We start from the raw sequence: 21,913 nt of genomic DNA on the forward strand, positions 1-21,913 counted from the left end.
TATTTTCCCATCGATGACCCACAATTGTTATACCACATCGAGTCGCTCTTTTATCAAGATCAAAGATTTATTTGTCGTTGGCAACAGGCAATAAATTTCGATCGCAGCGGGAGTTGGTTGACTTCCTCAATAAGAAATCTTGCAATCGAAATATCATATCGACATGGTGGAGTCGTTTTCGTTTTCTTTTTTATAGAAATTAATAATTTGATAAAGGAATTATTTAAAAAAATATGAATCCTCGCTTCAAACCACGATACTTTTTTTATTTTTTTAATTTTTAATTCGATTAAAGAAGAGAAAGAGCAAACGAAGGTTAATTTTTCTTCTTCTTTTTTTTTTGAAGAAATAGATATTTGTAGAGTAGGAAATGAAGAAAGAGGTATCATTTCGAAGAAATGATCGTGCGGCCCTGCAGTGACATATGCCTCGCCGGTGAAAGGAAAAGAAGAAGAGGCAGTAGTAGCGGTAATATCAACGAAAGAGGAATGGCAATGGCGCCGTGCGCGCGCGAAGTCTCCAAGAAGAGAAGCTTTCCCTGCCTGCGGCCAAGCACTGCCACGAGAAAATAAAATCCATCGATCGTGGCCAATCGCGTACAGTAGGCTCCATCTATCGCCGATTTAGCGATCACTTCGGTCGTTCACCGTTAACGATCACGATCGTTTCATTAACGATCGAGCGTAAAGATCGAGCTCGTTATCGCGAGCAATTTTATTATCTTTATTATTTTTGATAAGTCAATTAGTATTACGATTAAACATTTGCGAAAAAAAAAATCGTGGTAATGGATGTGATTCTTTTCATTTTTTTTCTTTTTTGTAACTCTAAAAGATCGGTTGAAAATAAATAAAATGGATTCGTTCTGCTCTCGACTTTTTGATTAATTAGTACAGAACTAATTAAGTTGAATTTTCTCTTTGATCTCACGGGCAATTAAATTATCCTTCTTAACGTTAAGAATAAGTCCTTCCACTTAAATCACTTTGATCTACACGCTTTCGTATCTCCTATCAAATCGATTCTTTCATCGATACGATTAAGCCGGGAAATTAAAAAATTCTTTGACGATTCTATTTTATCGCGTTAGGTCGATACGAAACGTTGTTGCGCTTATAACTGCTGCCCTCTCTTAACATCTTTTGACACGTCTTCCTTCCCCTTTTTTCAATTTAATCTCGCGCCGACGAGGTCTCTATTTTTTTTTCTTTTCTCTCTCAACCCCCCTCCCCCATCGATTTTACGAAAGGGCTCGTAAAAGCTTAGCTGGTTTTTTATCGGATGATTACGAGAGCATAAAGCTAACCGTTTGTCGATATGCGACCGCGAATATCATTATCGTCTTATAAAAAAGAAAAGTTTGACAAGTTTTACAAGAGGATTCTAGAACACGTGTTGCACGTCATCGGGAAAGCTCTTCTTCCCAAGTATGCATCTGTTGCATCTCTGGAGACGCAAGCACGTTGTCCTTGATAAAGTTCGCGGTCTGAAATCGATATCTTACTTACATCATATTAATATGTTTTATAAATTCAAGGTACATCAAAAACATCGATTATCCTTCACATATTTTCTTACATTTTCTTTTTTTTGTCTTCTTTCTTTTTATTTTTCTTCCTTTACTTTTTGTTCTATCTCTTTAATTTTTCAAGATATATCGAATATCTCGTTGCAATACGTACGATTATACTTCAATCGAGGGAATGTCGTTCGATATGAAATTATTAAACGACCGTAACAATGTATGTACGTTTATTTCTTGAACGAAACGGTAACTATCAGATGAAAGTGTAAAACCAATAGCTACGTAAAGTGCGAAGCGACGTTACGATACGATGGAACATAAAGAAATTTCTCGAGTTTCGATAGAATCACGATAAAGCAAAGTCGATGATGATAGCGACTATTGTCTCGAGCATTTATCGAACATCTACGTTCCATTAACGATCGTTCTCTATCCTCGAATCGTTCGTTGTGTCTACAATCTTTTTCCTTTCTCTTCCTTCCTAATGTCCTGAAGAACGATAAAAGCTCGTGCGTTTGTTCCTAATGTCAAACTTTTATGGACGTTTTATATCCACGTGTATATATATATATGTAGACGTTACTTTACGTAATATGATATTCAATATGTATACATGATTTTCCAAAATTGTATCCAAGGGTAGCTAACGTTCGTCCGTTCATTTTTCTTCAAGGATTTACGCATGCTTCTTTGACATTCAATTCAGTAGATGCGAATTGGCCTCAGAGGGTTTACGACATTCCAATCACGTAACATCGTATTCGCCATTCTAACCACAGGCTTCTCATATTATCGTACATCGTTATTATTAGTACGTTTAAGTATTAATGTTCACAAGGACAGCGTAAGATAAAATTAATCATGGGCATGAATGGTTCGTAGTATGACAAAGGCATCTCGTCGTATCTCTGTTCTCGATATTTCGTAATTATTAGGCCTTTCGTGTCAACGTTGAAAACTTCACGAATAGATTTTCATTCAGATTTTTCTTTTCTTTTGCTTATACTTCTTTTTTTTCTTTCTTTCTTTTTAATCTGGATTCTCAAATTAATAGATAATCAAGCCTGATAAAATCCAACCTCCTAGAAGTACGAATAATAGAATGGAGGGCAATTAGAGAGTTGGTTCGATCGGACAATTACGAAGTTGTGAGAATATCCATTGGTCGTTAGGTTGTTCGGAAAGAGGTCGTACGAAGATGCAAAGACGTAATGGAGGTTGAGAAAGTGTATAACGAAAATACGAAGGCGCGAAGGGGTGAAGTAGGATAGTTTGCAGGTCGTTGCAAGGCCGAGGTCGAGCAAGGATACATTCCAGTTACTATGTCCAGCCAGCGGCTCGCCGGACTATATACGTTTGCTACTACTTTCACGGAAGAGGTACGTCAAAAGTGAAACCTGCAGCAAGGCGCAGAGAGTATAAAAGAGCGGGATATGCATATGCATATGTATATATATACATATGTATGTGTATGTATATATATATATATAATCCACTGGAATAGAATGTTTTTCCAGGAAAAAAAGAAAAATTGTATAGAGCTCGGAAAAGAGAAGAGAAATCCAAAAACCAAAATTTTTATTCGCAGAGAAGTAGAAAAAAAAGTAGAAACAAATGGAACATAATATAATTAAGCATGCTTAGAAATGTAAAGGTTGAAATAATTAGAGACAAGGGTTAATGGTAAGGACCTAATTATCAGTTGAGTAACGTTTAATCGACTATTTTATTAATTGAACTATTTCAACGAGCCATCGGTTGTCGAGGATAGGAAGAGAGAAAATGTGTCTGGGGTAGGTATATCGATCAGAAAAAGGGGTTGGGGTGTGTATAGAACGAGAGAGTGAGAGTGAGAGGTAGAGAGAGAAAGAGAGGGAGAAGCAGAGAACGGGAGAGGTGAAACGAAGATCGTCCTGCACGAGCCTCCGATGGCCAAATGGGGCTCAGGGCCGTATTGGCAGGCTGCTGCACCCTTTCTCTCCTGCCTCCACTATACGACCTTGACCTAGGGGGTTCCTCTCGCGCCGGCGTCACGCCCTCTCGACTTCTCCCCTCTTTCTCTTCTTCTTCGTTTTCTTCTTCCTTGTCTTTCTCGAGCTTTTGAATAACCAACTTCATTACTCTTTTCGTCGTTTCCTTACGACCAGACTAGACGCCGTCTCCTCTCGAATGATTTTCTTTCGTCCTTCGGCTTCGTGTTCAACTTCTTCCCTTTCCGCTTTCGATTCTTCGCTCACGAGTTTCAGCTAAAACGGGTGAAAACAGGTTCGACCTCGAACACGCCGCGCCGGTGCCTCGAACGCGCACACGTCGTCTACGCGTACTCCTCCTCCTCCTCCTCCTCCTCCTCCTCCTCCTCCTCCTTCTCTTCCTCCTCCTCCTTCTCCTCCTCCTCCTCCTCTTTTTCATCCTCATCCTCTTCCACCACCACCACCACCACTACCACCAGCAGTACTATTACCAGCACCACCACCACCAACTCGACATCGTCATCGGCACCGACCGGATTTTGTTGCAGTCGCTCTTCGAGCCGCGAGCAAGGCCGATATCTGGTCTGCCTTATCTGGACAGAACAATTACTTTTGGCATTTGAGAATTGACGTTTGGATTCCGTCCAAGAGGCATCCTCGCTGGACCGTGCCAATGTCGTCTACTACCATGCGATCGGCGGAAGCATGCAGGTGGGTCATCCTCTTGCTTCCAACTTATCCTTGTCTTCATCGAAGTCGTGGATAGGACTCGCTCTTTTGTTTACCTTCTTTCTCTCGAGTCAAAGGTAATTCTTATCCGTCAAACGGACCAATGTAGTGATTTCGATATTATTTACTAGGTCTGTAATCAATCAATCGTTAAAATATGATGATGACTTTTAGTTGATCAAATTTTAAGATACGATCTATCCCATCCTTCGATGATATTTATATCTTTATTGTTTTCCTAATGTTCTTGCTAATCTCTTAGCCAAGATTAACCCCGCCTGATAGTCCTGATCTGTAAACAGTGGGATCATACACCGGACGTGGAGATTGTTTATTATGTTAACACAGTTACGCACTATGCGTATCCTAGTCTCACAGGTTTTTAGATTTCCCGGGCCAAGGACAGATAATGGATGCAGTGAAATGATTAATTGTTCGCGCTAATTAATTATTAATGGGTTGACTTTTATGAGATGTTCATAGAACATTTATATGGGTATATCTATTTATAGATATCAATATGCATATTTCATTGGAAAATGGCTAGGAAAAGTAAACTTCTTTCTTTTTATAATATACGGAGACATAGAAAGTAAACCTATTGAAAGTGGTTAAGCACGTGTACGATAAGTTCGTGTAACCTAATCATTTTATAACGCGAGAAATAGAACTTTTTTATACAAGTTTCTCTTTTCTTATCGTTTCTTTTTTTTTTTTTTTTTTTTGAAGTAACAAAGATGAAGGGCGAAGCTTGTTAATGGTATTTGTGTTTACATGGGAAAGGCACCGTGCCAGAGAACCGATTCGCGTCTTTTTCTTCCCTTCATCGACCGGCCTGTGCCAAGGCCAAGCAAGAAGGTGAGATTCTTCTGTCACGGTCACGAACACCCTGACTCTACGACCTACTGTTTCGCTAATGCCGATCGCATAAATTTTCTCGTGGAGAAAAATTGTCAAATTTACATTTTTCTATTTACATATTGCTAAACATCTTCGTTAAATGCCTCGTAATAGAGAAGGGAATATACATTTTTTAATATATAAAATTTGATTACGATTTCTTACGATTATTTCATTCGAAATCGCTATGTGAATATTTTTAACTTAAATACCTACGCGATATCGATTTCATGTATATCGCTTACTTCATCCGTCTTGCCTCCTCTTTTTTTTTTTTTGTATAAGATCAGAGTCGACCTTTCCGCGCTTGTTACATTAGAAGCAGTGAACCGTTAAAAGTTTCAGTGTGGCACGTCGTTGCTTGTCATCGCGTCTCACCGTGAAATCGCAATTAATTTTTCCTTATATCGAATACTGTGCGTTATTATTATTATTATTATTATTATTATTATTATTATTATTATTATTATTATTATTATTATTATTATTATTATTATAGACATGTATTATTATCCTTTCGTATTAAATTAATAATGCAAGCGTGACATCTAATCGTGACGTTCGTGCGTGGAAAGGTGAACAGCGAGATTCGAATACCTAGCTAAGTTTATACAGTTTTTACAATATTCATTTTTTGATGAAATATTCACAAGACTCTACTTATTGACATAGATGATATAATATATAATTTGTTCGTCCGACAGGTCATCTTTGATGAAATCTGTAAAAAAAAGAAAAAAAAATCAAAAAAGAAAATGAAAAGAGAAAAGAAGATTCTAATCACTCTTCTCTATGAATCTTTTGCCGTTTAGCAGAAGCCACTGAGAGAATACGGCCGATTGTGCCTTGGTACAGAAAACCAAAGTAACGTTGTGACAGCGGAAATATGCACCGAGACACGCGGTGGACTTCCGCTTTTGCAAGTATGGCCAAGCGATTCGCCGAGACACGAGGTGGATAGTCAGGAACAAGCTTTCGTATTTCCGGACGTTCAAGAAAACGTTAACGACAGTGGAATCGAGTCCATCCAGGTATCAACTTGAATAGAATATTTTCTATTAATACGAGTGATTGCATCATGCGTTTTTTATATCGAAACGATTGGTATCATCGATTCTGAACATATATATATATGTGTATGTATGTATGTATGTATATATATATGTATATATTTATAAATATATATATAAATTATATATATAACATTTATATATGTACATATATATATACATACATATAAAATTTATATATATCTTTTTATATCTAAAATTTATATATGTACACACACACACACATATATATACATATATATTTATTGAATATATATGTATATATATATATATATATTTATTTATTTATTCCCATAGGATTAAGAAGATAATTTTTCTGACAGTACGAATAAATTTTAATGATTACATCTCGATTTTCTAGATATTAGGAATAAATGTCAGAAATAATTTTCATTTCCATTAGGCATCTCCGTCACCGGGTAAAGCAGCTTGCAACAGTCCAGCGACTACACCACAACAATCCCGTCGCGCGAGTCTTTTGCATCCGGATCACGCGAGGCTTCATCTGCACCATTCACATCACAATCACCATAATTCAGGCTCGAAGAGTCCTCCGACTCAAGATAGAACGTCGATCGACGAGGATCCGCCCTCGGTACCTCCGAGCCCTTCTAGTACGACGACGAGTAGTCTCCGATCGATGCCGAGTTCAGCGATCGCATCTATGCATTCTCAGGACAGACGGCGTAGCAGCAGGTAAATCTGTATCAAGAATTATACGTGATCGGACCAATTATTCTTATCTCCTTTGCATTTCCACGTGATAAGGTCTCTTGAGAATCAACAGGTCTTGGCTAGCTAGCTAGCTAGTCACTTTCTCTCTCTCTCTCTCTCTCTCTCTTTCTCTCTTTCTCTCTCTCTCTCTCTCTCTCTGCCTCCCTTTCCCTCCCTCAATCCTTTCTCTTTCCATGATCTTGCGTGTTAACGTTTGAAAATGAAATCCAAAGAAACAATTACGTGATTAAATTACCAACCCTCTACTAACGTTATTCGAAAGATCCGATAATTGCCGTGACCGAGTACAATATCCCTAGTAATCGAGAGGACAGAAAATGCGAGCAAGGTAGAACATTTTTTTTTTCCTTTTTTCATTTTTTGATATAAAAAAAGTTTGAAAAGGAGTACAAGGCGCTACTAATTAAAGCTTATCGGTAATTCAGATTATTAAGTGAAAGTCGTGTTCCAATTTCGCATTGATCTACTTGTTTGATGTGGATTAAAATAATTTTAATACGAATACACACATGCATGTGTGTGTGTCTATATATATATATATATATATATATATATATATATATATATATATATATATATATATTTATATGCATATATATAGTATGCGATAGGGATCTCACACGAGTGCGATGCTAACTTCGTGCGATGTCCTACCTTGATCCTTTCTTAGGAATCTAATATCACGAGTTTCGAGATATTTCATAGCCTCAGAAATAATCCTTCGAACGATATCTTTGGATAAATGGTTCGTTTTCAATCTCATGACGACCGTGTCAAGGAGCGACCCTGGCACAATGTAAATATACCTATGTACATATATCAATCTTGGAATATTGCACGTCTAGCGCGATCGAAATTCTCATTATGACGTGTGCAATCATTCGTCCACAGTTGAATTTTCGCATTACGTTCTCCTTGAAAATATTGTTTCTTCTTTCTTTCTTTCTTTCTTTCTTTTTTTTTTTTTTTTTCTTTGAATAAAACATCGTCGAGAATACCTACGCGTTAACAATTTCTTTTAATCTTTGATCACAGCAACAAAGAAGATCCTCCTGTTTCTTCCTGAATTATTCTTTCATTATAATTATCAAGATTTTCAATGAGATACCTCCGGCCATTCTTTTTACAATGTAGAATAAAGAGAAAGAGAGAAATAACGAGCTGAGTATTGTAGATTAAAACTTTCAATTTCGAAACTTAGAAATATTTCAAGCTCTAGAATTCCCAAGGAAAATATTCGACAATCATACAGAAGCGATAGCGGTGATTAGATACTAGTCCTTAATCAAAGTCGGTGCGTCAAAGTGCTTTTGGCAAAGACCCAGTTTCTTTATTTTCTTTTCTTTTCTTTTCATTTCTTTTCTTTCTTCTTTTGTCGATCGTTGAATGTAGCACGTTGACTAACGAAGACGTCGAGGATAATTACTCTTATAGTTTTTATTAAGACATAAATATATTGAAGATGCAAAACATACTGTCTTCATAAATTTTATAGGCATTTATCGACATGATATTAGAGCGTTTTTTATCTCACCTCTAATCATGACCATCGTTATCTGCTTAATCAAATTATATTATATATAGTTATAATATAGTTATGTAGTTACATACACACATATATATATAGTATATTTTTTATAAATGAAAATTTTAAAAAAGAACATAATTCATTTTCACAGATACAGCATGTTCGATGCTCTGGACTTGGAATATGCTCTTTTAAGAGCCGCTGCTAGGGGTTCGGTAGGACCCTATTCTCTTTCAGAATCCCTGCACAAGTTAACGTTCACTCAAAGCCTTGCTTTCCCCGCCTTGGCTCGTGGTCTTGCTTCGAAACAGAGCGTACCTACCAGAAGACCTCAACAACATGCAGAAAGTGGACTTAATGTCTTCGCCAAGGTTGTTACAGCTCTGGTGTTGATGTTAGTCAGCGTGTTGGTGTTTGGTGTAGTTTACAAATTCGCTAGGACGTGAGGATGGCTATTGGTACCCGATCGACATCCTGGCTCCAGTCAGGACTTTAATCGGCCGGGTGCCAGCGAGCCTTATGACGATAATGCCTGATCGATTTTAATGTCAGAAGTTCGCCAAAAGATCTCTCTTTCTTTTTTCCTATTTCTCTCTTTCTCTTTATCTATCTCTTTCTCTCTCTTCATCCATTGCATTTCTTTTTTTCAATCCATTCGAAAATCTAGCCTCCCTTTTCACCAAAGATTCGATGTAGAACGAATTATTGGCGACTTTTGACATGAATCGAGCATTAATTGTATCCATAAGGCCTTCTTGTTAACAAAAAAGCAAAAGTGATAATTAATCGGTATGACCGATTTCTTTCCTCTTTTCTTTTTTTTTTTTATGTTTTATTTTGTTTTCATCTTCCGTGCAAAAATATTATCTACTAGTCGATTTAAATGAGATTCGACGTGGAATTTCTTTCGTGAAGAAATTCATGGTATTCGTTAAGATTTCGATCGAATAGCGAATGGTATGTATGATATAAAGAAAATGATTGAAAGATTTCAGCGTCCTTGAAGAAGAAAATGATTCGAGTTCTTGTCGGGGACGATGCGTACGTTCTCGTTTTCGATTTTATCACGATTCGGACAAGGTCCTCGTATTGGAGCCTTCCCCTCTTGGTTAGTGAATTTTTTTACATAAAAAATTAAAAGCGTTGGCTTTTGGACGATCGCGTGAGAATGATTATGAAAAGAAGAAAAAGAAAACGAATTTAAAAGAAATGAAAAGAACAGTCAAGGGACAACTCAATCATCTTCATTGCTTTGCAGTGCCTTGTCCGTGCATGTTCGCATTGAGATTAGGAATGTGCACGCGTACACGCAAAATATTATCACAAAGAGATACAATCCCAAAGGTAATAACAAAAAAAGAAAATAATAATAATAATAATAGTAAAATGAAACAAAATGGAATAGAATTCTTCAAGTGCTTTATAGTTTATACGATTACTTCTTGATGACAATCGCACGGAACGCGTTAATGCGCCTTCGTCATGCAAATTCTAAAACATATTACATGTCGATTTCAATAAGGTATTATCGTGTCCATGTGTACGTTTCTAAATAAACGTGAAATCTTTTTTTCTGTGTCTCCAAGTAATAAAAAATTTATCAATTAAAGAAAAAAAGAAAAAAGATAAAAAAAAACCAAAAATAAAAAAAAAACGAAAAAGAAAGAAAGAAAGAAAAAAAAATGATAAACGGGATCGGTCAATGATAATTATATATAACAGAATGTCACAAAATCGATCCGATGTATAACGAAACAGATTATCTTTTCAATAAGAGATTAAAATGAATCGGCAAAAGAACCGAAATTATTGAGATACCACAATGATACCACATATGATACCATAATTATCTACTATATGTACATATAATAATACACTTTTCATGAATGTACAGGGTGATGTGAAAGTACGTACACATATTTAACAGGAAAAAATAGGAGAAGATTTCACGATAAGTTCGAAGTAATTCAATCGATCGTCGACATCGTTATTAACAAGCATAACCTTCGAGTTATACTATCGACTAATTTGATCTCTCGCTGAAAAATCAAAGAGAAGGAAAAAATAAAATAAAATAGTAGAAGGAAGAAGTATCCCCTGAAGAATATTGTTTGACATTTATCTTTCGCTTTGATGAATCAGCATCGTTCTAATCCCGAGTAAATTTGATCGCAAATTATTAGAATGGATTTTTAAAAAATGCCAGAGAAAGGAAGATCAAGTTTTATCAGGAGGAGATCGAATTTTCAAATACATGTCTTATAGAATCAATACATACGTTAGATATATCTTGTACATATAAATATGATATTATTACTATACGGCTGCTATTTATTTGGTCATTATTTTCAATCGTTTTTAATCAGTATTTAAAATAAATGATTAGTATTTATAATATGATATCAGTACGTAATATAAGTGATTAATATTACACCAATTAATTACAACAAATATTCTCAATATTTTAATTAAAACATTCGTAAATATAATAATCTGTCTGTATTTTAAATAGATGATCAGTATTTATAATAAACCCAAACGCAATCCTGACATTTAATTATTTATGTTGACAATTTCATTTTGTACTGATATTTTATTATAAATGCTGATCAAAATATTCACATATACTGACCATTTATTTAACAAAATACTTACCGTAAATTAATAAAAAATATCGACCAAATAAATAGAAGTGCTCTTTTACAAAGATGTGTCATGACCTATATTACACGACACAATGCTTTGTACAAAGCAACGAAATTTTTAAGTAAAGAAATTTTCGTAAAATCTCTTCTCTTGATAACATCGCTACTCTCTTTATCTTGTCGGTTTTATCGTTATCGTGTGTGATAATATAATAGAAATATATTCTTTTTTAGAACGTCATTTTAAAGATAATTTTAATTTTTAACGTATTATTGAATACAGTTAAGTATTGTTTTCTTGAAATCTCTCTTCCTTTGTGTATCTTTAATAGTGGGGCGCACTTTAAAGTGATAATAAAATTATATGCGTTATCGTGTCTTGAAAAATCGCTCGAACATATAAAATACTATCGCAAAGCTCTAACTTTAAAAGACATATTTAAAAATCGAAAATCTTATCGAACGAGGTAATTTGGAGAACATTGAAATTAAATTTCACTGTGCCAATATCCTGCCTCGTTTATAATCGATTACGTTGTTGTTGCAATGACGTTGCTTCAATACATATATATATATATATATATATATATATATATATATATACACACACACACACACATATATATAACATATATATATGTTATATATTATTATAAATAACAATATATAACGTCATAAAAAAATCTCGAGCAGGCTTTGCTTCAAAAATCGATACCCATCCCCGCATTAAAAAAAAAAAACAAAAGAATGTTATTTTTTTTTTCTTTTTTTTTTAACATAGAAAGACTAGGTCTTGAAGTTTCGTTTCTGCGACGAGTTTTACAATTAGGCATATTCTTTTTACTTAATTAGCCTCGATTGGATAATTCAAATGTGCGCAAAAAATATTAAGTGCCACGTGATCCAACATAGAGGTAGGTAATAAGTTCTTAGATTAATGACAATCAATGCGCAACATCCATTTTAAATAGCTTTACCTTCACAACGAGACATTATAGAGATTTCAATGATAAATCATTTTAACTCGTTGATATTTTTCTACAAATTCCATATAAATATGTTTATATGTTTACGATGTACCGACGATATCATTTATATGTTAGAATAAGGAATTGTATCTTATAATAACATTAAACAGAAATTGAATCTCAAAGAGAGTATAGCTTTGGAAAAATAAAACCAAATAAAAAAGTACAAAGAAGGTGGAAAAATAAAGAAAAAGAAGAAGAAGAAGAAGAAGAAGAAGAAGAAGAAGAAGAAGAGGATATTAATATGCTCGTAAGTAATCGTTCTTTTTGTTGTTGTTGTTGTTGTTGTTGTTGTTGTTGTTGTTGTTGTTGTTGTTGTTGTTGTTGTTGTTGTTGTTGCTATTGAATATCGATAATACACCGTTTATTATGATCAGATTCAGAGAAGGGGTTGTTTCACCGTTTCACCGTTGATCTCCATTTTCAACCTTTGTGTACATATAGCTTTGTATCTGGTTATGACGTGTGTGTTTGTATGTGTACCTCTTACTGAAAATCTCAAATTACAACTGTTCCGTTATATCTTCGATTTTTCCTCCACAGCTAAAGGTGCTAATATATCTACAGTGATTTATTCATCGTACACGATTATACATACAATTTGTCTCGCTCTTAGATTTTTTCCTTTTTTTTTTTTTTTTTTTTACTTTTTTTTCTTTTTCTTTTTTATAACACTCTTTCTTTCGAAATCGAAAGAAATCTAGTATGTATTTATATTCCAACCACGATCGTAATCATCGACCTATATCAATCGATAAATCGATTATTTAGACAAAATTCCATTTATTGCTACTTTACAGAGATCCCTCATAAGTATCTTTCACGATTATGTTTCCATGTAATACGTATATGTATATTGTGTATATGTACGTGTACGGATTTGTGTTGTCCTACGTGTTCACTTGTTTCTTTTTTTATTTTTATTTTTTTTTAATTTTTAATTTTTCTTCTTGTTTCTTTTATACAGACGCATTATGCGCGATATAAGCGCATCTTGTATACATATGTATGTATGCATGTAGGTATGTGTGTACGTGTGTATGTATGTACGTGTGTATGTATGTATGTACGTCATCGGCCGCTTACAAGAGAGTGATCAGTAAAAGAACATGAAAGTATGTATGTATTTTATACTTTTTTCGTCAACGAAAAACGTCGAGGTTAATCAATTTTCGTATGATCAATTCTTAATCTTTTCTTTTCTTTTTGTTTTTTTTTTTTGTTTCTTTTTTAATTATGGGCTTTTCTCTCTTTCCTATTATTGTTTCGATCGTTTAAACAATACACTTTATTTAAAGAATAATTTTTATCGTTAGCGTAGTAGCAGCAGAAGATTTAGGATATTCCTTTCGGAAAAATCGTAAATTCGTTCGAAGGAAGTCGATTCATATAAATCAGGAATTTGGGTTATTTCTACTGGAGATTTCGACCATCTCTCTTTTTTCTCTTCTTCCTTTTTTTTAACATTTTTCTTTCTTCGTGTATCATTCTATTTTTTTTCTTTTTCTTTTTTTAATTATTCGCTTCGTTCGCGCTTAGGCCGTACTTTACCGTTCCTTTTTTTCTGCAAACTTTCTATTACCTGCTTTTGTCCTTTAATCACCCACCTCCGCCTACTCTTTTTCTCTACTCACTTCCCAACCCTCTCCCTCTTACTTTCTCTTCTCTCTTCTCTCTCCCTCCCTCTCACCCTCGCATCTTTCTGTTTCTATTTTTTCTCCTTAATGGAATACTCTGTGCGTTGCACGTACTCGTGTCATTTTGTGCTATGATAAACTCGACGATTTGGGGTGTAAAAAAATAAATTACATCGGCTAGAGGAAGCTCGAGTTTACGGTCTCTTTAAATAATGAAATTATTTTATATTGAGATTTTTTACCCTTTTGTTTAAGTATTTTAAACCGTAATTATTTATGAACACGAATACGAATTGTAAGTTCTAATGAAAGACTAGAATGAGCGAGAAAAAAGCGTTAGAAAGAGCGAGAGAGACAGGTAGAAGAGAGCGAGAGAGAGAGAGAGAGAGAGAAAGAGAGAGACAATACAGAAAAAGAGAAAGGAACAGATATGAACTATCCCTGTAATTTCGTTTTTCTCGGAACAATCGATGGACGATCAACGAACTATTAATTTTTGACGACATTAGTGCCTCCAATTTCGTTACTGATAAATAATCGGATGAGCTGGCTCGACAGGAAGGTCGCTATCGAGTTCGAGGGACACTCCATCTTTAGATACCAAATAGTGCGTGAACAGTTCACCCTTTCCTTTGACAAAGACGAGGCCACGTTGTTCGAAACCAAATCCAAACGGTTCCAAAATCATCCGCGTCTCGTCTGTAACCTAAAAATCGATTAATTCTCTTTTAATCTTAATAATCTTTCTATCTCTCTCTCTCTCTCTCTCCCTCTCTCTTTGTCCTTTAGAATGTAATAGAAATGTAATATGGCTATTTTTACCTGAATACATCCAACCTTTCCTGTGCTTTCCATTCGCGAAGCAACGTTTACCGTGTTACCCCAAATATCGTAATGAGGCTTTCGAGCACCAATAACACCGGCAGTTACCGGGCCATGATTAATACCCATTTTTAGGACGAAATGATTGAAGCTCTGTTCGTTAATACTCGAAAGAGCCTTCTTTAATTCCAAAGCAAATTCTACGAGGATTGAAAGGTGAGCCCATTTTGGACTATCTTCGGTCTCTATTGTTTCCGTTATGCCCGAGGCAGCCATGTAAGTTGAACCTATTGTTTTAATCTTAATGATGTTCTTGAATTTATTTTGATCCAAGATCTACCAAAGAGAGGAAGGTCATGTAGAGTACATATCGATTAGTTGTTCTTCCGATAACGGAAATATTTTCATATACAACTGACTCACAGCATCAAAGTCGGAGATCACTTCGTTGAGGAACCTTAGACACTCGAGTCCTTGATTATTGATACTTTCCTCGCTGTAAAAATCAGCGAAATTGGGCATACTAGCAAATAGTACACCAACTTCGGCGTAACTTTGACTGTAGAGATCGTCGTGATGCCTCGCACTTGAGAGAAAATAGGTTGCCACGTGAGGTGGTAAAATGTTGTATATTAACGCTCCATTTCTTCGTTTCATATCAGCGGCTCTTTCTCTCTGAGCTGCTACCTCTCGTCCACGAAGATACAGCATTCTCCTCGCTTTCTCGGTCTAACGAATAAAATTTGTTCGATTTATTTTCTTTAGTTTCCTTTCCCACACTTCTTTCCAATTACTTTATCCCTTTATTCTTTTACGTTACTTTCCAACAAAGTCTCTTTTTTGTTTGTATTGATCGGAAATAAAATAAAAGAGATTTCGCGTGACAATTTCGTGTCGATTAAAATCTCGGATAAAAGGTTCCTCGAATCGCGCCGTATTAGAGTCGATTCAATTCCTCACCAGAGTCTAGCAATTCGCAAATCGATATGGGATGTTACCGTGACGCGGCGAGAACCGAACGGAGATGAGTAATCAACGCTTTCGATTATCGGAGAGACACGGTCGTTCGTTCGGTTTCAATCGAGAGAGATAATTACTTACGTATCTAGCTACGATGACCAAGGAAGTAGCGACGATGAACAGAGTAACCGACAAGGAATATCTTAAAGGAAATGAAATTGGACCAGGTGGTGAGGTTGCCATATCCTCCCTTTCCAAGCTAGATTTGAGGAATACTATATTGATAAAACATTGCGCACCGGCCAGAAGGTACATCAGCAATGCCTTTCCAATATAGCAAAGATACGTTGGCATAGAAATCGCTATCAGAGCAAACACACCGATGTAAGAGTAATAGGAAGGATAAGGACAACGTAAAGGAAGTTGCCAGTTCGACATGTTTCCTTTTGGTTTTTCTTCTTCGATGATCGCACAGTTACCCTGAATAAAAAATATTCGATCGAATCCTTTCACTCCGATTTAATATAAGAGTTAAATTGTGAAGAAAATTGTAATACCATGTCGAGAAGTAGGAAGTCGCTGAGAGACAAGATCATCAGCAACGTAAGGATTCTCCTCAACCATGTCGCTCTTATTGCACTTCCAAGACACGTAGCACCTGCTAGAACGATTCCGAAGAGAATAACCACGCCTGCACCACCCCAAGTAAAAGGTCCCCATGGCTGTAATCTCCATAGCGGTGATGCACATACCATCACCAAAGGTCCACCTAACACAGATAAAGGTGAGAAAGTTTCCTCGGCGCTTTGAAAGGCTCTTTCCAGAATCGGATCCTTGAAATGCAACGTCAACCACGATGCGTGACCCTTCAGGTCGGCACCCCCACCTACGTCGAAATTACGTGAATCAATTATTGTCATATCGAAGAATTCACTAAACGATCGATGAACTCTTACCTTTGTTATCCAATTCCTTTCTCAATCTTTGCGTGAACTCCTCGGAGTCTTCTTTGTTATTTTTCTTTTCCTGATTGTCATCCATTATTTTTTGAGAAGATTCGTCGTTCAACGATGCCAGGCTTTTCGTTATCGCTGGTTTAAAAGGTTTTAAAGCTTTGACTATGAAGTAGGTGACGATTCCAGCCTTCTTAAGCGCGTCCTCTCTTTGCTCGCCAAACGCCGGCTCGATTTCAAATTCGTGGTTGAGGAAACTCAAAGTCACGTTGGAAACATGAACTCTCCTTAAAATAAACGCACCCGTATTGTTATTCTATTTATAGAAAAATTTGTTACGTTCAAGCACACATATTCCCCCTATCCTTTTGACCCCGTTCCGCGATATAATCAACGACCTCTGTGAATACGCGCGAAGAACTCGATCTTTTTATCTCTATCTTGCACGGTGAAATTTCGCGAGAAATTGAGGGAAGATTTGAAAAAGTAAAGGCACGCTAGTTTGTTCGTTCTCATCCTTCTCGTCGCGCCCCTTGTCTGTTTATCCCCACTTAAGGGCCTCTGAATAAATTAGGTTAAGAGGAACGCAAGCTCGAACGAATAGCTCCCTTGGTACGTGCCGAGATTCAAGTACCCTAACTGCGCCGGTCACGTTTAATGATCCAAACCAGTATCGCGTACAAGGGTGATAGACTTTATCTCGAAGTCTTTAACATAATTATCGTTATCGATCAACTCGAAGAACCGAAATAAAGAAAGAAAGAAAACAAGAAAAGCAAAAAAAGAACTTTTACCCGGCTTTTCCGCTGCTCTCCATTTTATTAGCAAGTTCAACGTCTTTACTGTAAACGTCGAATTGCCATTGCCGTTGACCAAGAACGCCAGCTAGAACTGCGCCTGTATGTATGCCTACCCTCATGTCGACGGGACTATTGGTCGTCTGTCGAACGTATTTTATAGCCTCTACCATCGAGAGACCCATGTGCACGCAAAGCACCGCATGGTCCGACCTCTCGACGGGTGCACCGCTTATGCAATAGTAACAATCACCAAGGATTTTGATGCGTAACTGTTCATATCTGCGAACACACGATGACAAATGGTAAACGAGATTTAATGAGTACCGTTATCCATATCTTGAATACATTTATCGATCGCTCAAGAAATTCTCGAAGGATACTCCGAGGAGAAAAAAGAAAAGGTGAGACGAAAAAGCGGCACTAATTTGCACGGATATTGAAGAATACTCATTAAGAGTTCCCGATCGATCGTTTCCGAAAAGGAAATGAGTTTCTCGTTGTAGAACAAATGGGAGACAAGTCTGAACATTTTTTTTTTTTTTTTTTCAAGTAATACATGTACTCGAATACCAACGAAGAGTTTAAAGCTAATGAGATATCGATCAATCGGACTGTTTCAGTTTATTAGGCCAGTTCAGAATTTAGATAGGCTGTTTAATGTAGATAAAATAATTATCATGAAAAAGTATTAGGTACCGTTCGCTGAGTTGATCGAATCGTGCGAACAGCTCGTTGAGTATTTTGACCAATTCGCTCGCACTGTAGGTCGATGATATTGCTGTGAAACCAACGATATCGGCGTAAAGTATCGAGACATTCTCGTGTCTCGACATATAGATTTTCTTGAACTGCGTGTCCATGCACGCTCCCAAATCCTGTCGCATTTTGACGGCCACATGTTCCGGCAGGACACTGAGAAGTAGCCTTTCCTGTTCCGCGCTTTGTTCCTCGATCACCAATTGCACTTCCAAGCTTTGTCTTGTCTCGAGAAAGGCTCGACGTTGTTGGAACTCCGCCAGGGAGTAGCTGGAAGCACCCAAAATAGCGACGCCAGCGGAGAGTGTCACCGTCAGGATCTATAGGATGTTTTCACGCTAAATTCTTACGATTGTGAGCTTTTACAATAACGCGGGGATTAACCGATTAGCAAAAAGGATAACCCTTCGATGCTCGCTTTGTCGATCAGTTTTCTCATCCGGAAAGATACGAACCGCAAAATATCGCGCACCGAAGGGTTAACAACAGGTACAACGTTAATGAGAAGGCAAGTGTTTTTCTCGATATTTTTATTTTTGTTATTTTTTTTTTAGCTTCACTAGAGAGAAAGAGAGAGAGAGAGAGTATCGAAGATCGTGCCGATATATCCTTCGTAGAAATAAAAAAGAAAAATAAAAGAACTTGTACGTGTGGACGATTTGAAACGATTTGTACGATTTAATACACGTTAGCATAGATTTCACGGGCTTTTAATCAATGCTCCATTCTTCCCGACGGTCCAGAATATCACGTCAATGAAGGCTACTAGTCGTTCTCATTGAAAAACGATCGGACGTCGTGCATGGAAAGGCGACGGTGCCGCATCGTTGCACGATGTCACGTATATGTCTGTCTCTGTCTCGCGCGCGAGCTCTATCTCTCTATTTTAAACTACCATTGACCGAACTCTACTCGAGTGTCACTAACGACAGCATCACATGTGTACACGTGTGTATGCCGAAGCTTTCGCTTTCGTGTACTCCACCAACAACAAGTTTGTAACTTTATGTCGATCCTTCTATGATACGTCTACGTCCGTCGGACATAGAACTCTTTAAGGTAAACGAACGCGTAAGGTGACTACGATACTCTTTGATATGATATCCTTGATCTGATTTGGTTATATGGGTTATGAAAAAAAGAAAGGGTTGATATCAACACCTTTCTCAATTTTTTCTTCAATGATTTTCTTATCTTTCGTTAAGTCGATACCTTGTGAATGAACTTTCTTCGATGTTTGCTAAAGTTTTATTATCTAGCTAAAGTTGATTATCGTCCTTGAAGTAATTATTAAAACTTTCCTTCTTTTTGCAAAGGATAGACGCTCTCTCTCTCTCTCTCTCTCTCTCTCTCTCTCTCTCTCTCTCTCTCTCTCTCTCTCTGCACGGTAATGTTTTCTTTTCTGTTCCGTCGGACTTTACGCGGAGCTCCCTACTCGCGATTGGATCGATGAACGAAGTACAACCTCGCATAAATTAGTATGAGTAAGGGGACCGATTAGTGGCACGTAAACAGCGTCTATCTGCAGCGTATATACGTGATGTTCCCAAAAATTTCCATACGAGAGGTGTATCAAGAAGGACGAGAGATCGATCGAAAGACAAGACATCGGTCTAACGTAGGTTGGCAAGAAATTAGCAAGTAGTGGCAGCAACAGTTGTTTCACACACGCACGCCATCGCTGTTTACCTTCTACTTCCCTCGTTCTAATTGCCCTATTACGTAGGCAAGCGTATGGAATTATTTGTAATTCTTTGTAACGATCAATATGACGAAGAGAAAACAAAAATAAAAAAGTAAAGGGAAAAGAAAAGAAAAATAGAAAACAAAGTTAAAAGGTGACATTATCAAGAACCTACCAGAACGTCGATGATCGTGAAGATCGACATTCTGGAGAGTCTAAAGACGGTGACCATGTAAGCCGCAGCCGTAGCGAACGCCAACAAGAAGCAGAAGGATAGTCTAAGGGGTAGAGTAGCGAATAAGAGATAAAGGAACAGCAGGAACCATCCTAGTCCATCCCTCGGCGTGACCTCGCCCGATTTGAGAAACAGTTGAGCGAGCAACTGTCCGGTAGAAAGCCACCATGCCACGTGGGGAACGGCGGCCCACAAGCCGTCTCTGGCCCGTGTTCCGTGTCCCGCCCATGCCAGTAAACCCAGATTCAGACCGAGGAAGACAACGGTGAGTCCTCGAGCCGGTAGTTCCGGCTCAGGTGAGGCTACCGTATAAGCTCCGTAAAGAACAGCTGATAAGAGGAAGCACTGAAGGCCACCGCGTCTCTGTTGAAGGGACGAAGCACGATAGAGCCGCTCGAGCTTGACGTTACTGAAGTTGGTTCTCAACAATTTCGACGGCCTGCCGGAATTCAGGTAAGACTCCTCGTTTGAAGTTTTCAGTGTCTGGGACATGGCGCCGGGAATCACACAGTTCACATTATCAGATATACCGCATCTTTCCTTTCGTTTAATCTTTCTTATCTCATTAAAAGGGAAGTAATCGAAGACTTTAATCGTCATACGTTGCTATTGTAAGTTAAAAGTCTCTTCTCGTTGATTCCCTTCGAGCTGTCTTTTTTGGGAAAGCTCGCTCGCTAGCTCACTTAGATTTAGGGTGGGCGAGGTCAAGTCCTGCTCACTCTTTCTCTCTCTCTCTCTCTCCCTTGCGCGCGCGCTCTTCCTTCTGTTTCTTTCACTCGTTCACTCGACTCGAATCTTTGAATTTTCTTGTCTTGACATTTTTTTTTAACATTCCTTCCTCATACTTTTCTCCTTAGTTCTTTTGGTCAACTACTCACGCACCGATCCACGAAAAAATCAAGGAACACACACGCTGAATTTTCATGCACCCACAGACACACACATACAGCACCGGGCCGGCCTCCTCTTCGATGTGCACCTGCACCCGCGCGCGTGAGGAACTGCCCAGGTTGCTACTACCGTTCCTGTCTTTTCCTCGACTTCTCTTCTCTTCTCTTCTCTTCTCTTCTCTGCTCTCTGCTGGAGGAAACTCTCTTTCACCCTCGCACTCTCTCTCTCTCCCTCCCTCTCTTTCTCTCTTTCTCTTTCTTTATCACTCTGCGCACCCTCTCTCAACACCACCTCTTTCCAAGCACCGAGTCTAGGCGTGCGCCATGCGAACCCCTGACAGCTCCGACCCTCGCGATTCGGGTCGATATCAACCACCACAAAACCCAGCAGTCGACGCCGAGTCCTACCTGCGTCTCTTTCTTCTACCTACCTATCTACCTACAAACCTAACTCTATTCTAAGGCAGAAACTATCAAGGATAACTGGAGCATTATCTTATGTGAAAATAAAAAAAAAAAAAAAACATTGTTTCCCCCAGTTTCCTAACTTTTGTAGTCCAATTGATTCATTATTGTTGTTTAATTTTTTGGCTTATGGATCAGAAAGGATGGAGATCAATAAATTGTCCTAGGTTAATTGTTATTAGAAGATCACGTGTGTTGAATACGTATCTATAATGCATGGATTGCGATTAGATGCTAATCGGTAACTCGAATTTACCGGTTATCTGCCGTTCTTGCCAAATGACCTACTTATCTCCACTACGCGAAATCCTCTTATCGCTTTCCCTCGACCATGTACCTATGTACCTACATATGTACTCGCTTTTGTCTAAATATTTTTTTCTCCAACTCGGTGCGATTCTCTTATTTGACTCTTTCCTACCGGGGTCAGTAAATTCTTTGTGTCTTCTCCCACCCTTTCTTTCCTTGTTTGGTAGAAAAATAATGGATGGAACCTATATTTGTGTAATCGGGCGTATGCAAGTTCAACAATATCTATAGAATTTATCATAATATTATCGATATTGTTAATTGGGATATAA

The 21,913-nt window shown here is 37.5% G+C and overlaps 2 protein-coding genes across 5 annotated transcripts; one reads left to right on the forward strand and one right to left on the reverse strand.

Moving 5' to 3' along the window:
* The first annotated feature begins 3,882 nt into the window (after positions 1-3,882).
* Positions 3,883-12,255, forward strand: LOC127062816 (palmitoyltransferase ZDHHC5-A). 4 transcript variants are annotated; one of them, XM_050991619.1, is made up of 5 exons: positions 3,883-4,206; positions 5,008-5,082; positions 5,937-6,155; positions 6,598-6,890; positions 8,609-12,255. In XM_050991619.1, the coding sequence occupies exons 1-5, from the start codon at positions 4,201-4,203 to the stop codon at positions 8,901-8,903; spliced, it is 888 nt and encodes a 295-aa protein (XP_050847576.1). In that variant the 5' UTR covers positions 3,883-4,200; the 3' UTR covers positions 8,904-12,255. The 4 variants fall into 4 exon arrangements, with proteins under 4 accessions (XP_050847576.1, XP_050847577.1, XP_050847579.1 ...); XM_050991620.1 differs by having other exon boundaries at positions 5,940-6,155; XM_050991622.1 differs by lacking the exon at positions 5,008-5,082 and having other exon boundaries at positions 3,916-4,206; positions 5,940-6,155.
* A 492-nt stretch (positions 12,256-12,747) lies between these two features.
* Positions 12,748-21,356, reverse strand: LOC127062813 (adenylate cyclase type 3). The gene is made up of 9 exons (XM_050991615.1): positions 19,918-21,356; positions 17,999-18,378; positions 17,297-17,581; positions 16,506-16,789; positions 16,107-16,435; positions 15,691-16,029; positions 15,013-15,318; positions 14,590-14,925; positions 12,748-14,473 (listed from the first exon to the last, which is right to left on the reverse strand). Exons 1-9 carry the CDS (start codon positions 20,575-20,577, stop codon positions 14,291-14,293), a joined length of 3,102 nt encoding a protein of 1,033 aa, XP_050847572.1. The 5' UTR covers positions 20,578-21,356; the 3' UTR covers positions 12,748-14,290.
* Positions 21,357-21,913: the final 557 nt, after the last annotated feature.

Source organism: Vespula vulgaris, chromosome 3, assembly GCF_905475345.1.
Source record: "Vespula vulgaris chromosome 3, iyVesVulg1.1, whole genome shotgun sequence".
Classification (NCBI taxonomy): domain Eukaryota; kingdom Metazoa; phylum Arthropoda; class Insecta; order Hymenoptera; family Vespidae; genus Vespula; species Vespula vulgaris.

Coding starts and splice junctions, on each gene's coding strand:
- LOC127062813 (XM_050991615.1), bottom strand. CDS start 20,577: ATGACGATTAAAGTCTTCGATTACTTCCCTTTTAATGAGATAAGAAAG. Junction 16,790..17,296: donor GAGAGCAGCGGAAAAGCCGG/GTAAAAGTTCTT, acceptor GTTTATTTTAAG/GAGAGTTCATGTTTCCAACG. Junction 16,436..16,505: donor AAAGGAATTGGATAACAAAG/GTAAGAGTTCAT, acceptor ATTTCGACGTAG/GTGGGGGTGCCGACCTGAAG.
- LOC127062816 (XM_050991619.1), top strand. Junction 5,083..5,936: donor TGCCAAGGCCAAGCAAGAAG/GTGAGATTCTTC, acceptor TTTGCCGTTTAG/CAGAAGCCACTGAGAGAATA. Junction 6,156..6,597: donor GTGGAATCGAGTCCATCCAG/GTATCAACTTGA, acceptor CATTTCCATTAG/GCATCTCCGTCACCGGGTAA.